The following is a 23149-nucleotide window of genomic DNA, read 5'->3' as shown; positions in this document are numbered from 1 at the left end:
GCAGAAGAGCTCAAAACAACTCTGCTGCCAGCAATGGAGAATTTAGCCTATAAAACAAAATACAGAATAAAATTGCTGCACCGTGGAAATTGGAGGTTAAGGTGCAAATAGGTCACCAGTGGGTCTTATTTACAGGTTCTGCTCCTGTTGGCATTTTGGGGAGTAAAGGAGAAGCCTTTTACTCATGAGTAGAGTTTGTGTGTCCCTGTTTCTTTCTTGGCTGCGTCCTTTCAGTGCAAAACAGAAAGGGCTTAATGTGCCTCTTGGCTGTTCAATGTTTCCTGAATGAGCTTCTTCCTGCTTTAGAGGGATATTAAAAACAGGCTGAGAAGTGGAGTTAATGCCACTCCAGTCGGTGGTAGAGTATGTGGGAATGTGTGTGTATGTATGTGTGCATATGACGTTGTGATGAAAAATCAGCTTTTGGATCGATAAAATGTTTTATCACAGCTGTTTCAAACCATTGTAAATTAATTACAGGAAATTCTCAGCTTACGACCGCAATCAGGAGCAGAGCTTCCGTTACTAAGCAAGGTGGCTGTTAAGGCAGCCGCTCCTGATTTTACAATCTTTTAAACCACAGTTGTTAAACGAATCTGCCTTTGCTTGTTGGAAGCTGGCTGGGAAGGTTGCAAATAGGGATCACATGCCCCCCCCACCCCCGTGATGTTACAACCATCATAAATATGAGTGCTCGGATGCTGACCTCATGAGGGAAGGGATGCTGCGATGGTGTATAAATACAAGGTCTGATTGTAATTCACTTTTTTCAGTGCTGTCGTAGCTTTGAACAGTCAGTAAACGAATGGCTGTAAGTCAAGGACTTATCTGTATCTTGCTGATAACTGGAGGTGGTTGGGATGTCCCGGCAAACCCTGATACTCCTCCCATTTCAGAGGTGTCCCCCTGTTTCAGATGCTGGCCACAGCCTGGCCCCTTCCTGGTTTTCTCAGATCGGTTCAAAGCCTCAGCCCTGGTTGCACACAAACACATTCAGAGGAGGTGAGGCGAGGTCTGCAGCAGAGCCATTGTTGGGGGTGATCCCAAGAATCAAAACAATGGCTGTGACTTTGCATTCAAAGACCTGCCCCCTATTTTGTGGCCATGACACATGCAAAAAGATCCGGTTGCATAGTAGCAGGCGTCATTTTTCACTTTGGGGGACTTATCTCAAACTCTAAGCTTGTGGAGGGGACTAGAAAATTTGCTGTTCCCCCACCCCACCCCAATTTATTGCCCAAAGAACCTGCTTAATTTTTCCTGGTTCACTTAACTGATTAACCACAGATTAAGTAGATTTGTGGCAACTCTGTGACTTCACTGAGACCCCCCCACCGCCACCATTTGAGATTAACCACTGGGCTATCCTGCCTTTGGTAGAAAGCGCCTTTGTGGTGCATTGACTTCGACCCCCAGCAGAACTGGCACTTACTTTCAACCCTTCCCCCCTTTTCTTTTCTTTCATTCTTTACTGAATAGAAGATGGTAGAGAAATGGCTGCAGGCCCTAAAAAGATTGGAGAGAATCACCAGGGGTGGTTTTGTTGAACTACTTATGCCAAGTGAAAAGGAAGTTTTATGTGGGGCTCTTGTTAAGTGGGGCCTCTGGAGGGTTACCGTGCAGCCTGGATTTTTCAGAAACTGAACTTCAGACAAAAAACGAACGTCAACGTCTGAAGTTACTGAATATGGCAGGAGAATAGAAGAGAACGCCTGGAATAATCTGCAAGCAAATTCCACTCTTGCTTTTTGAAGGATGGTTTTGTTTTCCTCTTCTTCTCCTTTTTTGTTTGTATGGAAATAACAAAGCTTTCTCTTTTTGTTCTTTGTTTTTTTTAAATTTATTTATGTGCCAAATGTTTATGCCATCCACTTGTATGGAGTGTGTTTGGTAAAAGAAATCAACTTACAAAGAAGAGTTTAGAGTGGACTCTAGAGACAGGGAAGGAATGATGAATCTGCCAAAGGAAGACTTGGAGAAGAGATTATACACAGTTCTGAGAAAGAAGAAAGTGGGAAGACACTTTCACAGGTGCTGAAGGAAAACATTAAATATCTGGGTTGAGGACCCTTCAGCATCTCCCAGATATCCCTTCTTGAGAACAGTCATAGAGAACAGAACAGTATAAGAAAGCAACAAACACGTGAAGGAGGCAAATTGTAAACTAGATCTGTGGAACCAACAATAATAACCAAAAACCTCACCTTTTCAGCCCTACAGGGTGAACTGAAAGTCCATCTAGGATCGTATCCTGTTTCTGTCTCCCACAGTTACTCTTAGCAGTAGATATTCAGAAATAAGCCATGTGGATTTTCCAGATGTGGATAAGAGGTTTCAACCAGCCTTGATCTCAGGCAGAAGGAAATGGAAGCACCTTGGCTGGACCTTAAAAAGCATCTGTAAGGACCCACCCCACTTTGCATCTTAAGAAGACAGAACTCTTGGAATAGCTCTTCCAACAGGAATCCTTTATTAAGAGAAAATGGTTGCAGGCATGCTAGACAGGACTTGGGGTTCAAGCTCTCCCATTCAAGGTTTTAAGGGGTTCCCCAGTAGTCCCACCCAATCAACCCCCCTTCCAGTGATAGTTTCAAGTATCACAATTCCATCCCCTTTCTTCTTCCGTCTGGATGGAGACTTCAGATAACTACATGAAAGGCAATTACTCTTCTTTGATATGTTAACGCTTAGAGGCCACAATAAACACACATTCAGTCCTTTGAAGTGTGCTGAAGGAAGTGAGGGCCATAAAGCCCCTTTGCTCTCCCCCTTTTCTCCCTCTTATGGCAGAATCCAGAGAAGGCAGAATTGGGAGTTTCTATGTTTGATAATTAAAGATGAAATATAATTGGATTCTGACATCCGGCCCCTCTTAACAATAAGAGAGATCCACCTGAAAGAAAACACAAGTAAAGAATTTAGTTAGGCTTGTTAGGATACTCTGTGTGAAACTTCTTCAATAGCTTCGGGGCTCTGACGTGACGTTTATGGACCCACTCATTTTGTGAGGCAGGGAGGTGTTTCCAGGCAACTAGGTACTGAGTTGTTCCACGATATCTCCTAGAGTCAAGGATCTCTTTTATTTCGAAGTGTTGTTCCCCCTCCACCATGATTGGAGGTGGTGGGGGGGGATTTTTGGCCGTAGAGGTGACTGATGCTCTCTTTTCAGCAAGCTGCAATGAAAAATTGGGTGTATTTGCCTGAGGTTTTTGGGTAATTCTAATTCTACTGTTACTGGATTTATGATCCTTTTAATTGGAAAAGGTCCTATATATTTTGGTCCAAGTTTTTTACAGGGCTGTAGGGACTTTAGGTATTTTGTAGATAAGTACACCATTTCTCCTATAATGAATGGTGTAGGCTCAACCCTTTTTTTATCGGCTTGTGCTTTGTATGCCCGCCTAGCTTCATCTAGTGATTTTCTGACTATTGGCCAGGTGTTTTGTAGGTTTTCCATCCATTCTTTCAGTGAAGGGATCGTTGGTTCTTTTGGGGTTAACTCTGGCATAGGGTTGAAACTTTGGCCGTTGGCTATTTGAAAAGGAGTGTAGCCTGTGCTGGAGTGGACTGCATTATTGTAGGCAACTTCTGCAAAAGGAAGTAAGTCCGTCCAATCACTCTGTTGGAAATTTAAAAAACATCTCAAATATTGCTCAAGTACCGACTGGCAGCGTTCCGCTTGTCCATCTCCTTGAGGGTGGTGGCTAGATGTCAATCCCTGAGTGGTCCCTAAGAGGGATAAAAATTCCTTCCAAAATGCAGACGTAAATTGCACTCCCCTATCAGAGATGATGCGTTGGGGTGCCCCGTGCAATCTGTAAATGTGCTGGATGAAAAGTTTTGCTAAGGCCTTTGCAGTGGGAATTTTTTGGCAAGGGATAAAGTGCACCTGTTTGGAAAATAGGTCCGTGACTGTCCAGATAACAGTATTCCCATTGCTTTCAGGCAATTCCACTATAAAATCCATGGCTATTTCCCTCCAGGGGGCTGAGGGACTTGCCACTGGTTGTAACAGCCCTGGCGATTTCCCTTGCAACCTCTTTGCTGATGCACAGGTTGGGCAGCTGGCAACATAACTTTCTATGTCCTTTTTTATTGATGGCCACCAAAATTGCCGTTTAATTAAGTGTAAAGTTTTTACAAATCCAAAATGCCCTGCTGATTTTGTGTCATGGCAAAGTTGCATGAAAGTTAGTCTTTGAGTTGTTGGTATATATAACTTTTCCCCTACCCAAGGCAATCCGTCTCTCATTGTGCACACATGTTTGTTTTTCTGGAACCAATCATCTGTTTCCAAACTTTTTCTGAATTCAATCCCAGTTTGGCTGTCCAGTTGTGGTTTTATTTTGGCTTGGGTTCTTGTGGTTACTGGCGCTGCCAGTTGTGATTCTGCCATTATTGGTCTAGAGTCTGTGGTTCGTGCGCTGTTATATTGGGGCATGCGAGATAGTGCATCTGCCAGGAAGTTCTTTCTTCCTGGTAAATGTTTGAGCTTAAATTGGAATTGGTGAAAATGCTGGGACCAGCGGGCTTGTTTGGGATTGAGTTTCCTGGAAGTTTTCAGGGCTTCTAAATTTTTGTGATCAGTCCATACCTGGAAGGGGATTTTGTTGCCTTCCAGGAACTGTCGCCACGTGAGTAATGCCCAACGTATCCCATAAGCCTCCTTCTCCCATACGGGCCAGCGCTGTTCTGTTTCCGTGAGTTTCTTAGATGTATATGCACAGGGTTGCAATACTGCATCATCATTTTCTTGTAATAGCACAGCCCCCACTGCCACATCACTTGCATCTGCCTGTATTATGAAGGGCTTGTCCATATCTGGGTGCCTTAGTACTGGTTCGGCAGAAAAAAGTCTCTTTAGTCTCTCAAACGCTGCTTGGCACTCCATTGTCCATGTTAGTGGCTGGCTAGGTTTTACTGAGGATGTTCCCTTCGTTTTTAGTAAGTTGGTGAGGGGCAAGGCTATCTGTGCAAATGAGGGGATGAATTGGCGGTAAAAATTTGCAAAGCCCAGGAAACTTTGTAGTTGCTTTCTTGTGCGGGGTGGTGCCCATTCTAATACTGCTCTGACCTTCTCTGGGTCCATTTCAATGCCCTGTGGGGATATGCGATAGCCTAGGTAGTCTATCCTTTCCTGGTGGAATTCGCATTTTGAGAGTTTGGCATATAGGTGAGCGGCTCGCAGCTTCTTTAAAAACGCTCTGACAAGTTTGACGTGTTCTTCTTTTGTTTCGGTAAAGATAAGAATGTCGTCCAAGTAAACAAGGACCCCCTTAAACAGGTGCTCCCTTAGAACGTCATTGATTAATTGCATAAAGACTGCAGGGCCCCCTTGTAATCCAAATGGCAAGACTTTGAATTGATAGCACCCATGGGGCAGTTAAATGCAGTCTTCCATTCGTCCCCTTCCTTGATTCTCACTCGATAGTAAGCTTCCCTTAAGTCTAGTTTAGAAAAATTTTTCCCTTTCGATAGGTGTGACAGCATGTCTTTCATGAGGGGCAGCGGGTATAGGTTGCTTTCACTGATTGTGGTCAGGGCCCTATAATCCACGCATAAACGTAAAGAGCCATCCTTCTTCTCTCTAAAAAGGACCGGGGCAGCCACTTTAGGCTTAGCTGGTTCAATGAAACCTCTCTCCAGGTTTTTTTTATAAATCTTTCCATTTCCTCCTTCTCCTTTGGGCTCATGGAGTATAATCTGGGCTTCGGGAGTTTTGCCCAGGCTTGAATTCAATGGTACAGTCTGTGGGTCGGTGGGGGGGAAGCTCATTCGCCCTCTCCTCACTGAAGACTTCAGCAAGGTCCCTATATTCCTCTGGTATTTCTGTTAATCTTTTTCCTCTCCTATGGATGCTTTTTCTATTCTTGATTCTGGTAGCCTCTCTTGGGGTTTTAAGTCCATAGGGTCCCCCTTCGGGAATTTGATTTCTGTCGTCCTCCAATTTACCCAGGGGTTCCATTTTTTCAACCATTCCATCCCTAGAATCATTGGGCATTCCATACCTGGGGTCACCACAAACGTTAAGTCCTCTTCATGGTTGCCCAGGGAGAGGTGTATTGGCAGATTGGCTAGGGTAGCTGGCACCCCCCCTGCTATGGATCCATCTAGCTGGCCAAATGAGATTGGTTGTTCCAGTCTCCTGGATGGATGCCCAGATTCCCCACTAGTGTTGGGCTAATGAGGCAGCGGGTGCAGCCAGAGTCTATTAAGGCTTTCACCTTCACAGCTTCGGGCATGGGGGGGATTAATATAGTCACTGTTTTGAAGATGGGTGTGATGCGTCCACATACCAGGGGTTCGCCTTCCGAGCTGTCATCTGAGGCATCCACCGTCCCTGTGGTGTAGGCTGGAGTTCTTTCCCCTTGGTGAGCAGAGGTGGGGTTTTCTGCAATTTCCATCATTTTCATGGCTGTTTCTTTTGGCTTAGCTGAATACCCTCTGGGTTTGTTGATTTGGGATCTGTCTGGGTTGTGCTGGGGGGCCTTTGAGCGGCATTCTACAGCTCGATGCCCTTCTCTTCCGCACTTGAAACATCCCATTTGCTTCTTGGCTGTATCCGATGATTTCACCGGTTGGTGTGTCAGCTCAGGCGGGGGGCGGCTCCATTGTTTTCCTCGGCGATGCCTCTTCAATATGTCGATCTCTGCTTCCTCTGCCAAGACGTACCATTCCTCAAGTCGATGTGGGTCTCCTCGGGGCAGGCAAGCATCATATAGATCATAGTTTAGTCCGTCTTTGAAACGGCCAAGGAGGATGTCTTCTGGCCAATTCAGTTTGCTGGCAATGGCTCGGAATTCTTGTGTATACTCAGCCACTGGGCGTTTGCCCTGCCTCATCGTTGTTATTCTTTCACGGGCTTTGCGATCAGCCAGGGGGTCTTCAAATCGTCTTCTCAACGAGGACATGAAACGGTTGAAGTTACTGAGTTCTGGGGCATTGGAGTCATGCAGGTTCACCACCCAATCTGCAGCTGGTCCATCCAGGGCAGATTGCACGATCCGGATGCGGGCTTTGTCGCTGGGGATGTCCTGCCCATATTCCTCCATGTAGCTGAGGACTTGGGTTAGGAAAAACCCCAAGCGTGTTGGCTCCCCTTTGAATTTCACCTCCAACGGTGGACGTCTTGGAATGGATCGGTGCCTCCATTGTGGGTGGTAGTGTCTTCCGTCCAGATTTCCATCTGTGGTCCGGTAGGGGGTGGGAGCTCCTGGATCAGTAAATGTCCCTGGGGTTGCAGGTTCCACGTCCCCCTCGGTGTCTCTCCCTTTGTGGCTCCAGGAACTGGGGCGGGCGTAGGGCTCAGGAATCTCCTCTCCTAGGGAGCTGAGAGTTCTCTTCATCAGGTCAATAGCTCTCTCTAGGATCCAGTCTGAGTACGGCATACAGCTTCCTCCCTCTTCACTTGCGTGCAGGGATTTCTCCATCTCCTGCTTCCATTCTGGTTGCTTGGTCCCCCGTCTCAGGGTCACTTTTCTTGATTCCTTTCCCCACTCGCTTTTCTTTCCAACGCCCATCGACCAGCGAGGCTTGTGGTCCTGTGTCTCCACCACTTCTTCTTCTGAGAAATCTGGCCTCTCGGATCCCAACATCTGGCAAGGTTCCAACTGGGTCAGCGGCTCTCTTTCCAGGGAGTTTTCTCCCTCTCTTGCTTCGTTGTCTGACATGGTAAATTTTTGCAAAATCCCCCGGCAAGGGTCTACCTTCCAGGTGGATTAATTTTGCAAGTCCTGTCTAATGTAAGGACCCACCCCACTTTGCATCTTAAGAAGACAGAACTCTTGGAATAGCTCTTCCAACAGGAATCCTTTATTAAGAGAAAATGGTTGCAGGCATGCTAGACAGGACTTGGGGTTCAAGCTCTCCCATTCAAGGTTTTAAGGGGTTCCCCAGTAGTCCCACCCAATCAACCCCCCTTCCAGTGATAGTTTCAAGTATCACAATTCCATCCCCTTTCTTCTTCCGTCTGGATGGAGACTTCAGATAACTACATGAAAGGCAATTACTCTTCTTTGATATGTTAACGCTTAGAGGCCACAATAAACACACATTCAGTCCTTTGAAGTGTGCTGAAGGAAGTGAGGGCCATAAAGCCCCTTTGCTCTCCCCCTTTTCTCCCTCTTATGGCAGAATCCAGAGAAGGCAGAATTGGGAGTTTCTATGTTTGATAATTAAAGATGAAATATAATTGGATTCTGACAGCATCTTTGTACTTCCAACCAGGAAAGACCCCATTGTGTTGGGAAAGAGAAGGTCCTCAGAGCTCTCCAATCTTTCTAGCTAAATGTCTGTGGAGATTCTCAGTCATCCCGGGTCACGGTTGACTCAGAACTGAAGAAGCTTCTTGGATGAGAAGCGAAATGTCTTCAAGGAGAGACAAAGAAAGCCCAATTACCTCTTGAAAAAACATCTTTGGGACAATCTTTGTAGCTCTTTGGACTTTCCTTGGCATAGGAAAATTGTTTCCTGTTTCTGCACAGATTCAGCTGCTTTGGGTTTACAACCACCCAGAGGGGAAGCAGAGAAGTGATGATGGTGTTAAGGCATGATCCATGCTGCAGACGGCTAATAGACATTGGGGGATGTGAGAAGGGAGCAGGCAATTCCCACTGTCCTGCATGCAGGGAGTGTCCAAGGACTTCCAGCCTCTGCATCTGTTTCCATGGCAATTAGGATGATATTAGTCTCCCCATCGACAGTGGGTAAATGAGAGAAGATGGAAGGAAAAGCAAGCTGTTTCTTTGCTAGGACAAATGGAGACCAAAACCGCACATGCCAACATCATTCCAATTTTTGAAGAGCAGTTGCGACCCGCTGGGCTCCAACTGCGAAATGCATGTTGTCTTTCCGCATTTCTTCGAGTCGGAAGTCTGTCCTAAAATTGAACCCATGGAGGGCCTTTTCAGATCTAGAGTTGGCAGAAATTCTCTCCCCTGCCCCCCAAAAGTCTTAAATAAAGAATCTGGCTTTGCACAGTTTGACTTAACATGAGGTGTGGATGTGCTGGCTGGGGAATTCTGAGAGTTGAAGTGTACAAGTCCTAACGCTGCCAAGGTTGGACACCCCTGTTCTAAACAATAGAAGGTTTTTAAAGAAGCATAGCCTTGTAAAACCTCCTTTGGCATCGTTGTCATTACTTAAGTGACACGGAAAGCCATTTGTTTTTCCAATAATTAAGATATGTGGATTTTTTTTCCTTTGGGCTTCGGGATATCCAAAGTGAGCCTTGAGTTCTGCTCATCTGTTCTTTTGCAGTGGCTAATTCATCACCAACATCTTCTGCAGACTAAACCATCATAGTTGGAGCTGGGTAGGGATAACAGAGCAAACTGCAAGCTGTTGTGATAAAATAAGGTTTGGTCTCTGCTTGCACATCACTAGATGACCTCTTCCCAACTCAGCAACTGAACCTGCTGGCTTGGCATATCCCATCACTACGGTTGGTCGACTTCCCTTTTAAGGCCCCCTTCAAGAAGCATCTCAGGTGGCCAGCCAGAAAGATCAACCTGTGTGTTGGAAGGACTTCTAATGGAATCCATTTGTGGTGGTCCTTTTGGGGCTGTGCATTCTTTAAAGACAACTTGGAGCATCTCCAGGTTGAAATGGCTGGAGTCACGTCAGATCAAATCGGAAGCCGAGCTGATGTTTCTGCTCTGAGATGCGAATTTATGAGACCAGGCAGGAGGAAGTATATTAGACAATAGACTCCAAAGAAAACTGGGTTTATGGTTAACTACATTCTGTGTGCATATTTTTAGAACAATTAAGAGTGACTGACAGCCAGATCTTCTCCCTAAATCCTGTTCTGTTTCAGCCTGGCTGTTTCTTTGACATCTGCTTTCTCTTCCCTTCCTCCCCCTGTGGATTCTCCTGGTTTAATGGCGTAGCAAACATTAGCTTAATGAAACCTGGCAGAAATATTGGAAAGGTGAATAGGTATTTCTGGGCTAAAGCTGGAAGCCCCCAAGCTCAGATAGCGGTCAGGAAGCACCGATTTTGAGGGACGTAGTTAGCCTAGCAGGCAGAAGGAAAGAATCAGGAGTCTGTGCTGCACATTTTGCAAAAGAAAAAAGAAAAAAAAGTTAGCATGCCTTTTTTTTTTCTATCCTAGTTTCAGCTTGGTGAACTAGAATTTGCTTTTGAAATGTCCTTCTCTCTGTGGATGCGAAATAATCTGGAGTGGCACTCAGGATATGTAAGTGGAGATGGAGTTCCCTTAACTTTTAGGAACTTCGTGGGTGAATGGAAGGCTGTTCAGGAAGTCCCAGTGGGTTAGTTTTGATATTTATTATTTCATTCCTCATTGTTAAGGGTTAACCATCATTTTTATTTGTTTTGGTGGCTTAACAAATGGTGGCTCAGTTCTGGGCTCTCCAAACTTGGCAATACTGAGACGTGGTGGCTCAGTTCTGGGCTCTCCAAACTTGGCAATACTGAGACGTGGACTGGGGAATTGTGGGTGTTGGTCCACAAGTTTTAAAGTTACAGACGTTGGAGACCTCTGGGTTAGCTGATCACTCAAAGTCTTATGCTGGCTGGGAAATTCTGGGAGTTGAAGTCCACAAATCTTAAAGTTGCCAAGGTTGGAGACCTCTGGGTTAGCTGATCCCTCAAGGTCTTGTGCCAAACAAGAGAGTTGCTTTAGGAGAGCTGATAAGCAAGAGGTTAGCCAGCAAAACATGACTTCATGCCTAGCAACCTGCCAGGCAGCTGAAGTTGCTACCAAGCACAGCAGCAGCTTTGGGGAATGTCTTACGATGAAGTCACCACACTTGACTGCCTCTGGGCGAAGCTGGTGATGCGAGACTCAAAATCTATGGAAAGAACCAAATCACGGAAACACCAACCCACCCCTGCGGTTACCTTTTCTTCAAGAAGAGGACAGTTTGAAGCAAAATCATGAAGATTCACACAAACCAAGTTTGGGGTGTGGTGCAGGTTGACGTATTCTCCAAAGTATCAGTGGACAGGAGAAGAAGTAATGGGTGGAAGCTTGTTAGAGATCCAACTTAGAAGTAAGGGGGAATTTTCTGACAGTGAGAGCAATTAATCCATGGAATAACTTGTCTCCCGGAGTTATGGGTGCTCCGTCACTGGAGGTTTTTGAAAAGAGATTGGAGAGCCATTTGTTCAGAATGGTATAGGGCAGGGGTCTTCAAACTTGGCACTTCCTGACTGAGGAATTCTGGGAGCTGAAGTCCACAAGTCATAAAAGGGCCAAGTTTGAAGATCCCTGGTATAGGGTCTCTTGCTTTGAGCACGGAATTGGACTAGAAGACCTCTGAGGTCCCTTCCAGCGCTATGATTCTCTGTTCAGCTATAGGTACCATGTCTTTCATAAGCTAGGTTTGTTATGCAAACATGCAGTCTATGATTTTGCGTATAAATCTTTCACCCTACACCAGTTCCAGGAATTCAACCTCAGCCTGTATAATTTATGAGGCATTGACCACCGATGTCTCTGTTTGCTTCACAGTCTGCCTTTTATCCTGACACCGTTAGTGCGTGGCACCTCCCTAGCGAGGAGAGAAAGCACATAGCACACAAATCCTCCCACAAATCACACAGATGGGTTTGTCAAGAGCATCTTGACAAAACCTTTTTGGAGAAGGAGATTTAAGAAGGAAGCCCAACTCCTTGGCATGGAGGAACAACGGTCTGTATTTATTCGCTTGGGTTAAGGTGGAAACATTTCTTGGCGCTTCTGAGTTTAATGAAAAAAATGCCGAAGCAAACCTGACGTTTGTGTGGGTTCCTGTGTTGGCTGCTGAAGCTTGATTACTATTTTCAGGTTCCACCTAGGGATTATTAACAAGCAGATTGAAGGAGTATTAAGTTTATTGCAGGGACACAAAATGGCATGAGTAATCATAGGTAGGGAATGTAATGTGTTGCATGGATCTGAAATATCTCTCTGGATTTGTGATTTTAATATGTGTACCAATGGGGCTGATCCAAATTGCAAGTTAGCAATGTAGCAGATACAGTTCTCTTTCTGAATTGGAGAGAAGACAGAATAAAATGTTAAGTGGCATAAGGAATCCCATCCGAAAATGGAAAGGTTTATTTTACATCCAAGGTCCAGCTTCCTCTTGTCTCACAGAAAGAATAGCATAGCAGAAAGCATTTTAGTAGTAATAACTTCTAATTTGACCTTCTAATTTGGCCAAAAGAACAAGCAGGTTTATTATTCCAAAGGTGCTTTTTCAAAAGGCAACTAAACTTCCTTTGTTTTTCCTTGAAGATGTTTCGCTTCTCATCCAAGAAGCTTCTTCAGTTCTGATTGAACGGTAGAGGATGGAAGATTTATATTCCTTGCAGTCATCTGGACATTAGCACTCTTTCTGAAAGTCGCTGAAGTCACTTGTGTCCTCCACCATTCAGTCAGAACTGAAGAAGCTTTTTGAATGAGAAATGAAACATATTTAAGGAAAAACAAAGTCTAGTTGCCTCCTGAAAAAACACCTTTGGGACAGTCATGGATGACGAAGAATCTCCATAGACATCAAGCAGGTTTATTAACTTGTCAATTTCTCCACAAAGTTCTAGAGCCAGAACTTTTGGGCTTACCCTGCAGCTATCTCAAACCCCTGGACTCAACCCCAAGAGTCTTCTTAGCCATGATGGATTCATAATGATGATTAATGTTAGTTTAGGGTCTCCTGCTTGAGGAGAGGGTTGGACTAGAAGACCTGCAAGGTTTCTTCCAACCCTATTGTTCTATGTTCTTGCCATTTACTAAACCTTTTACTTTGAATCCACTACTTATATATGTAAAAACTTCTAATAGAGATATTTTTCAAAGGAAATATGCTCCTGTTTGATCACTGTTCACAGCTCTGCTTCAAAACTAATTTTGGCAATTTCCATCATGCAGAAAAAAGGCAATTTTGAAGGAAAAGCTTTTGCCTTGGGAAAGAACGGGGTGTTTTACTCTAATTCTTTTTTATTTGGATTGCAAGACCTTAAGAATGGCTCAAATCTAATCCTTTAGCTGCTGTCATCTTATAAAGCAGAGTTAAGCAGGGACCTTTCCCCTTCCAGATCTCCCAATGTTTTTAGAAACACCTCTGGCAATTACAGTTCAGCAACATGGGATGGCCCTAAGTTGCACAATTCGGTGATCTTGATTAACCCAAACTGCAGTGCAATTGTGATCCCTCAAGCTCTGCCTATTAATGTTTGACATCTGCGTGGGGATCAAGAACAGACACACAAACACACAGACGCATTCGCTTTTTTGCTAATTTACATGGTGACTCTCTACACTTTGAATTTATATACTTTTGGAAATAAATTTGCATAATTACACCCGGATAACTTTTTCATTAAACTTGATGGGTGCATAATAGAATTAATGTTCCGTAAAAACAAATACTTGGTGGAGAGAAATGTTTTGAGCTAGCCGGGAAAAATACTCAGAGAAGAAAGAGAAGGGAACCTGGTGTTCATATCGATGATGAATTTGTTGAGGTGGCCATGAATTTTGCAGTGGGGACAAAACACTCTGCCATCTCACGGGGCCTATAACTAATTCTTCCATTTTTGAAAAGTTAATATGCTGAAGGAGAGGCATTTAGAATGTCAGGAACAATTAGGGGTTTTTTTGAAGACAAAAAAAGTCTCTCCGGAATCTTGTGTCTGCTTTATGGGTTGGGACTGCAACCTCCAGAAACTTCAGCCACTGAAGGCCATCTGTTGGTAGGCTGGTGGGCTTCCTTGGGCAGTGGTGGGCCACTGTGAGAAGAGAAAGGATGGATAAGATGAGGTAGATCCACCCCAGCAGGACATCAACTGTGTTTTTATGTTCTTATGAGTCTCAGAGGAGACAAAAATTTGGTGCAATTCTCCAGGGTAGAGTGTAACGTTCTTGAATGTATTTTTGATGGGGCAATCAAGGATGCATAGAAAAGTCCTCTCTTTCATGATATAATTCTTTCTCCAGAGGTCTGTGGCTTCCCAGCCTGTCATTCAACTCCAAGGCGAGAGATTGGGAAGGGGTGGGTGTTTTTTCAGATTGGGAAGCAGCCAGGGAGAACATGGAAAGACTGATCTCCGAAAACAACAGCTTTCCATGAGGTCTAATGGGAAAGGAAACTCAAAAGCACAACCTAGAGAAATTTGAAAAAAGACTAACCCCCCCCCCCAAACCCCAGAAGCTTCTCTTTGGGGGAAGAAGAAAGTGTATGAAAAATTGCCAGGCAGATTTTGACACAGTTAGACCCAAGTTTTTCTTTTTCTTCTCTTGGCTTTGAGAAATCTATATTTCTGAACTGTTTTATCTTTCTGGTTTAATTTCAGGTGCTGCTGTCCGGACTGATTGGTGTAGTCTCTTGGAAAAGGCCCCTGTCCCTTGTGGTGAGTAAGATCTTACTCCTCTGTAGACCTACGGCACTGGTGGGGGCACCAGGTGTTGCCTTCAGGGTATTCCAAATAAAGGCATTCCATCATCTTACCTCACCCACCTGCGGGATTCCCATGATGGGAGCTCACCTTGAACCACAGGAGCAGCTATAATCCCACCCCCTCCCATAATCCTCAGACAGCAAGAGGCCATGCTGGTTCAGGATTATGGGAGTGGATCCCAAACCTTTGGCCTGAGTAGGGCTGTTCTATTTCATGCTGCGATGGGGCCTTGGGGGAAACAGAGGTTGGGGGAATCTGCAAGAAGAGAGGGACATAATCTTGGAGCTGGAGGAAATGAGGCGATGGGACACTTAGACTATTGCATCTTGCATATTCCTAGTCCCTTTTGTTAAGATGCCAACGATCCTGATGGGAGGGGAACAGCTCATATCTTTCCCCAAATTAATTTGATACAGACTCACTGAAGAAAGAGGCATCTCTGCCAAGGTAATGCTTGATGGATGGAGATTGCATGACGTGGACTGACATGAAAGCTGTTCGTTGATGAGCTTAATAGGAAGAAGCAGGTTTTGAAAGTGGGGTTTCCTTCAGGATAAAGTCTTGATTCTGCTGTATTCTCCAGGTTCCTCCTGCCTAGTTTCTCACCTCTGCTGAGTGATGGAATCAGTGACCAGTCATTGCAGGGGGCAAATATGTCTGACTGCCTTCGCAGTGTTTAATTGCTTTTATACAGGTATTCCAAGTAGCATAAAGTAACATGGTATCAGCATAGCAACAACAGTTGTATTGGTGAAACCCCTTGTCAATCCTTAAGAATATACCAGCTAGGAGGCCCAGACAGGGAGCAGTCTTCTGTCACATCCTGTTGATGTAACCTGGCTGATATCATGTGAACCAGGTGATATCATGTACCAGCCTGGGGTATTTCCCTACATCACCATGGCAATGTGAACGGATGAGATCATGTAGAGGGAAGAGGCATGCAGGCTTTGGAGGGGCAGTTTGCTGCTCACGACCTCTACCTGACCTCCATCTCTACAGCTGAGCCCTCTTATTCCCTCTGCCAAGGGCTAAGGTCCAGGTTGTCCTTAGTGACATTCACACCCGTTGGCTGAAGAGTTCAGAAATCATTTAGCAGTCTTGACTTAATCCAGAGCGGATGGGAACCTGTGCTGAATAATTAATCCCAGCTCTGCTTGTTGTCTGGGTAGATATTTACTCAAAGGAGGGGAGCCGACACTTGGCCGGGAATGAGCTACTTGGAGGATCAGAAAAAAGCAAACAGGAACCAGTAGATTATTCTTGACTTGGTGATTATTTTTCTTTCCAAAGGCATGGCTTGAAAACACCCACAGGTATTTGCTCATCCTATTTATGAACTAGATTTAGATCCTACTAATTCTCAAGATAGTATAGGTGCTCTAATTTCATTCCAATAATAATCACCCAGTGAAGTTAAGTGCAGCTGAGAGCAATAATTTGCTGGTATATCCCACAAGGAGTGGGAGGGATTGAAATCCTGGTTTAGCAGAGGTTGACTTAACTTTTATAGGTCACCGTTTTCAAGGAAAACAAGGTAAGATTCAACATCCTTGGCCCTATCTTCCTGGGCCATGCAATGCAACATTGCAGCATCCCAAACATTTGACTTGCATCTCTGGCTTGCAGTTTTGTACATATCTGGGGTGAGCCACAACAACACCCCTTGACTCAGTAATGTCATCACACCCCTGTGTGATGTGAACATCTCTGCTCACCGTTCTTGAGGCTTTCCATCATTGAGCTGTGTAAAACAACACTGCAGCATTCCAAACATCTGACTTGGAGATTCAGCTTGCAATTTCATACACAAGCCACAATGACCTCATGTGTGTCGTCACGTTTAATTGGTGACATCATCATGGTCCTGCACCCCTGGGATCCCTTCTGCACCCAGTTCCTGATGCCTCCCATTCCTCACCCGCTTCCCCCCATCCCACCCCAGTATTACAGGAGTAATACTGATTTTGAAAAGCAGCATGACTTGACAATATGATTAGAGAACCAGTTTGGTCTAGCAGTTAAGGTCCCAGGCTAGAGATTGGGAGTTCTAGTCCTGCCTTAGGCATGAAAGCTGGCTGGGTGATTTTGTGCCAATCACCAAGAGATGAAGAGTTCTAGTCCCACCTTAGCTGTGAAAACCATCTGGGCGACTTTGGGCCAGTCATCCACTCTCAGCCCAACCCACCCCACAGAGGAGTTGTTGGGGGGAAAATAGGAGGACGAAGATGCGTTGGATATGTTTGCCGCCTTGAGCTATTCGTAAAAATAATCAAGGCGGGACACGAATAAACCAAAGTAAAATACTTGACCACTTTATGGGATGAAGAAGCAAAATTCTGCTTTAACTCCTGCCCACTGAGCTTTGTTGAGACGTCAAGTGTGGCAACAGGAGCCCTTCTCAGCAATAAAAGCATGGGGAGGGGGGGCTTCTGAAACCATGCTTACTGCTGATGACACTAGGAACTCCATTTTCGTATTAATCTTGCATGCGGCATGTTTTATTCATACCAAAGCCATCAGTACCATTTTGGTGGTGAAAGAATATCTTGTTTTCTGGCAGGGCTTTGGCATCCTTGCTTGGTGGAAGAAAATAGACACAGAACAGCAGGCAATTAGCGGAGCGTTAAGGAGCAATTTTCCCCCCCTTTAATCAGCCTGGACAGCATTTTTCACACTCAGTGGATAGTTGCTGTGTGCTACAATGTTTAGGTTTTACTCACTCATCTTTTAGCACACACCGAGTAGAGTAAGAACAATATTTGTAGGAGAAGAGCAGGCAGAGCTGGGAGGGATGGAGTTAAGAGAGTCATAAGCCTAGAGTCCTTACATCACCACAAATGGCCCCTGTCCAACCCCTCTTGAATTCCGTTGACCTTTATCGGGTGCCAGTTTAGGATTGAATTTGAGTTGAATAAATTCTTGTGTATAAGCTTGAGAAATAAATCTTCTGAACTGAAATTTAACATATGTCCCCGATCCTTTGTGTCTGACTGTTTTCTCACAAAGAACTCTTAAATCTGGGTTTACATGTACGGGCTTTGCGCAATAGGCTAGGGCATAACCTGGCTTTTTGGCTCAGCATGTGGCAGGAACATGGCAAATGGTGAGTTGTCAAACAAACTCTGGTTCAAACAAACCCTTCAATTCAGTGTAATTTAGCATTTCTCAACTTTGGTGCCTTTAAGCTGGGTGGACTTCAACTCCTAGCTTGAAGTTGCCAAGACTGAGAAACACTGACCTCACTAAGGATAAGATTCAGAAAATGAAGGAATAGCAGGATATGTGAATTGGACTGTAAAGTCGCATTAACCAAGCATCAATCTGAGCACAGCCACTCCAAACAAGGGGGTGTTCTAAAATCTCCAAACTGTAGACCAGAACAAATCCATCCGTCTTGTGCCTCCTTCAGTCCATGTTGGATTGCTGAGTCAAAACCTGCCCGAGATTTGCAGCTTTCCCAGATTCTTTTTAATTTGTTACACTTTTTATAAGGATTCTGTCAGGTCTGCCATCTTCAGCATACTTTGCTTCGCTGGCATGGGGGGGGGGAGGTTTGGGAGGGAAGAGGGAAGAATGAGAGGGTGACAGGAACTGGAGCTGTCAATCTGGAGCAGACCAGCTGATCAAGAATGGAGAACGAAATGTGAAACTCTACCAAAGAGGGGCCAAACCTCAAAGCCACTCCCAAAACATCTAATTTGAACAGCATTTTAAGGATTTAAATTGCATTTAGTAGAGTAACAAATAAATAAGCATTGGGTTGAAAGCATGAATGGTGTCTATGGAAATGATTTTCCCTATGACAAACACCCAGCCAAGATGTCCACAGGGTGTGGTACCTAAGGCCAAAATGGCAGCCACAACAGTGTCATCAAAGCTGGCTTGATTCAAAGTGGTTGGTTTGTCTCACTGTAGTTGAAAAAGATGATTTTTGAATTCCAGAGGACTTTTGAGAAACTCTGAGCAGGCCCTTGCTATGTAAATATCTGACTTTGTTGATTTCTAAACTAGTGTCAACCTCTAGAAATGGCATTATTTGCTTGAAGTCCTGGATAATTAAATGCAACCTTAATAACGAGGCTGAGTTAGCTCTGGTCACCCTGGTCTCTTCAAAGATCCTCCTCATTTGAAGGTCTAATTTTAATCCATATATAACACTGTCTGCCTTGGAGTGCAGATTCCCCCCCCCCCCCAGGACCTTTTTTTCCACTCCTTAATGCTGCTTGCAAATTACTTTTTTTCCCCATCAACAAATTACGAACACGTACAGCTGTTCCACTGAGTTTAGGTGGTGTTAATAAGCATTTCATTTGGTTTTGCAATTATCATTTATGATGTATGGCGCTCGCTTAAAAAACACACACAGAGAGAGAGAGAACTTCACAGGGATGGCTTAGGTTTGTTTGTTTTAAATCTGGCAGGAATATTTGCACAACATTTTGTTTGCTTGTTTTGCATTTGTTATTCAGATGGGCGAGAACTGGAGGGAGGAGAGAGAGCAAACAGCAAAGGGATCAGCACAAAGCTGTTACCTGTAGGAAGAATCTAGTCATCCACCAAGATCTTGGATCACTGTAAAATGAGATCCCCCCCCCCAAAGGACTTAAGATGTTGAAGGACCCCTTCTGCAGTACAATAATTAGCATTACAGAAAAGAACATTTGTAGCTCAAGGTTGAACTGTGAGGTCTTTGGTGCTCTCTGAGTTTGGTGGTTTCTGGCAGACATTTCATGACCCAACTAGGTAACATCATCATCAAGAGGAGGAGGATTGTGGGGTCTTTGGTGCTCTCTGAGCTTGGTTGTTTTCTTACATTTCATGACCCAACTAGGTAACATCATCAGTACTACTGGTAGTAGGAAGGAGGAGGAGGAGGAGGAGGATTGGGGGGTCCTTGGTGCTCTCTGAGCTTGGCTGTTTTCTTGCAAGACATTTCATGGTCCAACTAGGTAACAAATCCACCAGTGCTAGAAAGGAGTGGGGTTACTTTCTCTTTATACTAGCTTATACTTAACTGAGTTTATACTTAACTGAGTGGTGGGGACTGGAAGGGTTTATATTCTTTGCAGCCATCTGGTCATTAGCACTCCGAGGGTCAGTCTGATGACCAGATGACTGCAAAGGATATCAGTCCTTCCATTCCCCTACATTCAGTTAGAACTGAAGAAGCTTCCTGGATAAGAAGTGAAATGTTTTCAAGGAAACAAGAACAAGAAACTCCAGTTGCCCTTTGGGAAAAAAGCACCTTTGGGACCGATAAGGAATGAAAGGGAGAATTTTGTCCTCTTTCTTACCTTTCTCTTTGTCTAGAGGCGGAAGGATACTGTTATCTCGGCAGACCTTAAAATAGATCTCCTGTTCTTGACTGTGGTGTTCTTGATCAGGGTGGGGAACCTTGGCTCTTTTATGACTTGTGGACTTCAACTCCCAGAATTTCTGAGCCAGCATGGCTGGTTTAGGAATTCTGGGAGTTGAAGTCCACAAGTCATAAAAGAGCCAAGATTCCCCACCCCTGTTCGTCATGGTTGTCTTGCAGATGTAACGTCATCAATTATTAGATGTTACCTAGCTGAATAATGAAATGTCTGCAAAAAAACAACGAAGCTCAGAGAGCACTAAGGACCCCACAATTCCAGCAGTATTCATGGCTTAACTCCAGAGAAATCTGGGAACTATAATTGTAATCTCTCTCTGTGTGTGAATGAGTGTGTTATTCTGTGTTTGCCACTTGGCATTCCAATTTTTACTGCTGTGTCTGGATTTAGTTCTTTTCTTCTTGCTATTATTCCAGAGGGACCCCTGATTTTTAGGGCTGGCTTATTTCAGTATGTCAGGGACAAGGATTTATTTATCGGTCTGCAGTGTTTCCAGGTTGTCTCAAAGAACAGGAATTCCTCAAGGCACACCTTGGAACAACACAGCTGAAATAATGCAGGTGGCTGCGGTAGAAAAAGGGGTCCTATAAAAGCGGATGCCTCTAATCATGGTTTGCTGAAGTGGACCCAGCTGAATTAAAAGGAGAACTGACTCTCTGAGCTGCTTAGGGATGGGCTGGTTATAGCACATCATCTGTATGTGTAGAATTCCATTTATTGGCACATTTCCATTAAACTATTGATCAGGTTATGTGGCTCTCCCTGTGCTTAAGCAGAGGTTCACAAGGGAGATGACAAGAGAGGTTTAATTTCCATTTTCCCCCTTCTAGCCTGCAGTAGGGGAGATCTTAAGCCATCCTAAAACAGCAATCACATCCTAAGGCAGGGGACTTCAAACTTGGCCATTTTATGACTTGTGGACTTCGCCCCCAAGCCATCTGCCAGGCAGGTAGTCTGGTGGACCCCAACCCAATTTCTCCTAGGAAGCAGAAGTAAGGAGGGCTGCTGGAGAGCTAGAATATTCTCTTCCTGAGCAAGCAGGTTGTAGTGATTCTCCAACTAACCATGATACCACAGCATCAGGTCATCATGGTAACCCTGAGTAGGCATGCAGCACATTGCAAAAGCTACTGCAACCTGGCCTTCTTGCAGTGAGCTGATCCAAAGAGCATCGTGGTGTCTCGTGGTGTTTCCTTACCTTTGCTTCTCTTGAGGTTCCTCAGGAACTCATCTACAAATGACTCTGCGGGTTCTCACATGTCCAGAGTGGTTTTCATGATGCCAAACCCCCAGACCCTTTCTGCCTTAAAATAGAGCACTGACTCAAATACCTACCATGGAGGAACAGTTGGTGAAGGATGGCAGAAGTTGAAGAGAGGGCAAAATTGACTTGTTTGATTAAGGAAAGAACCGTAACTACATTTGTTAGTGACTTTGTGGAGTTTTTGCTGAAAATGGAAAACATTTACTTGTGATTTATGGGCTGGATGATTAGAAAAGAGAGAATATGGAAAGAGTATAGGTAAAACATGGACAGAATTTATCTACTGTATGTAACCTTAGGAGAGGAGATCAAATTTAAATGCATGCACAAATGCTTTAAAGAAGATCAAAATCACTTTATATTTCCCTTTTTCTTTTTTTTCTCTCTTTGCTCTTTTTTTATATTTCTTTCTTAGGTCCACCGTCTTCTTTCCAATCTTGGCCAGCCAAATCTTTCTGGGAATTTTGCAAGAAAAATCTTGTTCTTTTCTCTCAATGCAATTGACCCCTGACCTCATCATAAATAAATGATTAGTGTTGTTATTGTTTGGTAATGAATTGGTGCTAATCCACTTTGAGTGTGTGGCAGATGGCTGAAATGCAGGGTTTATTTATTTATTTCCAAAATAAAACACATTGGTGTTTTGTTCAGGGAGGTGCGGCTTCCTACGCAGCACCAGTGATGGAAAATATGAGGCAAGGAGTTGTTCCAGCATGAGTCTCAAGAGAGGGATGCTTGTGTAAATCTCACAAGAGGATTTTACTTTTTCTTGGTTGTCCTTAGTTAACACAGATGGTCTACAAACTTTTGGCCTCCAGTCCAGTGATGTGTGATGGGTGGGAAGTACCAATTAAGCAAGTATATAGCAGAATCAAACCCATGTGGCTTTCTTCCCATGAGTTGTGACTCCACCATCCAGAAGTCCCAGCCACGCTAGCTGAGAATTCTAGGGACCGTAGCCTTAACATAACCAGAGGGCAGTTGTTGAGGATGGTTAAATTAGAGCACAGTTCCCCATCCGTGGCAATTTCCAGAGGCATGGACTTCAGTTCCCAGAATTCCACTGCCTGCATATCCTTTGCTGAGAATTCTGGGAGCTGAAGTCCACTTTGAATCTGCCAAGGTTGGTGAAGTCCACCTTGAATCTGCCAAGGATCTGACTTAGACTGCAGAAGACCAGATTTATCGCTGCTCTCTGCCATCACACTGCTGCTCGGCTAACTTAATTACTTTCTATCAGCTTAATCCACCTCGTGGGGCTGCTGAGAAGAGAGTATAAGCGGGGAGGGCAGGAGAAGGTAAGCCTGCTCCCTTCCAACTCCTTGGAGGAGAGTCAAGATGAACATCTAGTAAATAACTGAAAAGACAGTAAGAGCACCACAGAGACAATTAGACCTGCCTTTTGCCAAACGTGCCAGGTTTATAAGTCGTAAAAGCTTTCTGAAAAATAGCAGCGACCTGGGAAAGAGCCCTGCCTGATTCCCACGGCCCCCACAGCTGCAGATTTTCCCACCTTCTTAGATCAAACGCCTGGTCCTTGGCCAGCATCAAACATATTTATTTCTGGATGGAAAACAAGTCATTCTCAGGAGGCTTTATACTCGCATCTTGCAGAATCTGTGTGAATAAAAGTTGTCTCGATTTGAAGTTGCATTCTGAGAAAAATCATATTTCAAGGGTGATGCTTCTCAATTTCAGCAACTCCGAGTGGTGTGGACTTCAGTTCAGATGGATATGCACAGTGCTTTTTTTCCTAAAAAAAAAAAGGTGCCGGAACTCACACACGTCATACAACCCACCTTGCCTACCCTACAAGGTTCCATTCAAAAAAGGTGCCGGAACTCTGTTCTGGGCGTTCTATGAGAAAAAAAGCCCTGCATATGCATACTCCTTTCCTTTCTTCTGAGGAGGAGTCAAAAAAGTCAAGATGAAGTCATCAGTTGTGGCTGCTACCTTGACTTTCCTCAGATGCGTTATTCCTCCTCCCTCCTCCCTCCTCCCTTCTTTCTTTTTTCTTTCTTCTTCATAAACTAAATTATTCTTAAAGCCATGGTCTACATAGGTTCATCTAGAAGAATGGTGGTGTTGCATTGCTTCA

General features: G+C 44.4%; 1 protein-coding gene across 2 annotated transcripts in view; it reads left to right on the top strand.

Annotated features, from left to right (window-relative positions):
• Positions 1-23149, top strand: part of FAM189A1 (family with sequence similarity 189 member A1) — a 69293-nt gene that overhangs the window by 17015 nt on the left and 29129 nt on the right. For both annotated transcript variants that reach the window (XM_039340137.1, XM_039340138.1), the window contains exon 2: positions 14305-14361. In XM_039340137.1, coding sequence (XP_039196071.1) covers positions 14305-14361 — 57 coding nt within the window. The remainder of the gene's footprint in view (positions 1-14304; positions 14362-23149) is intronic.

This window comes from Crotalus tigris, unplaced genomic scaffold, assembly GCF_016545835.1.
Source record: "Crotalus tigris isolate CLP2741 ecotype Arizona unplaced genomic scaffold, ASM1654583v1 scf7180000017741.1442986301:2390832, whole genome shotgun sequence".
Lineage (NCBI taxonomy): Eukaryota > Metazoa > Chordata > Lepidosauria > Squamata > Viperidae > Crotalus > Crotalus tigris.
This window is presented reverse-complemented; position numbering and strand designations above follow the sequence as displayed.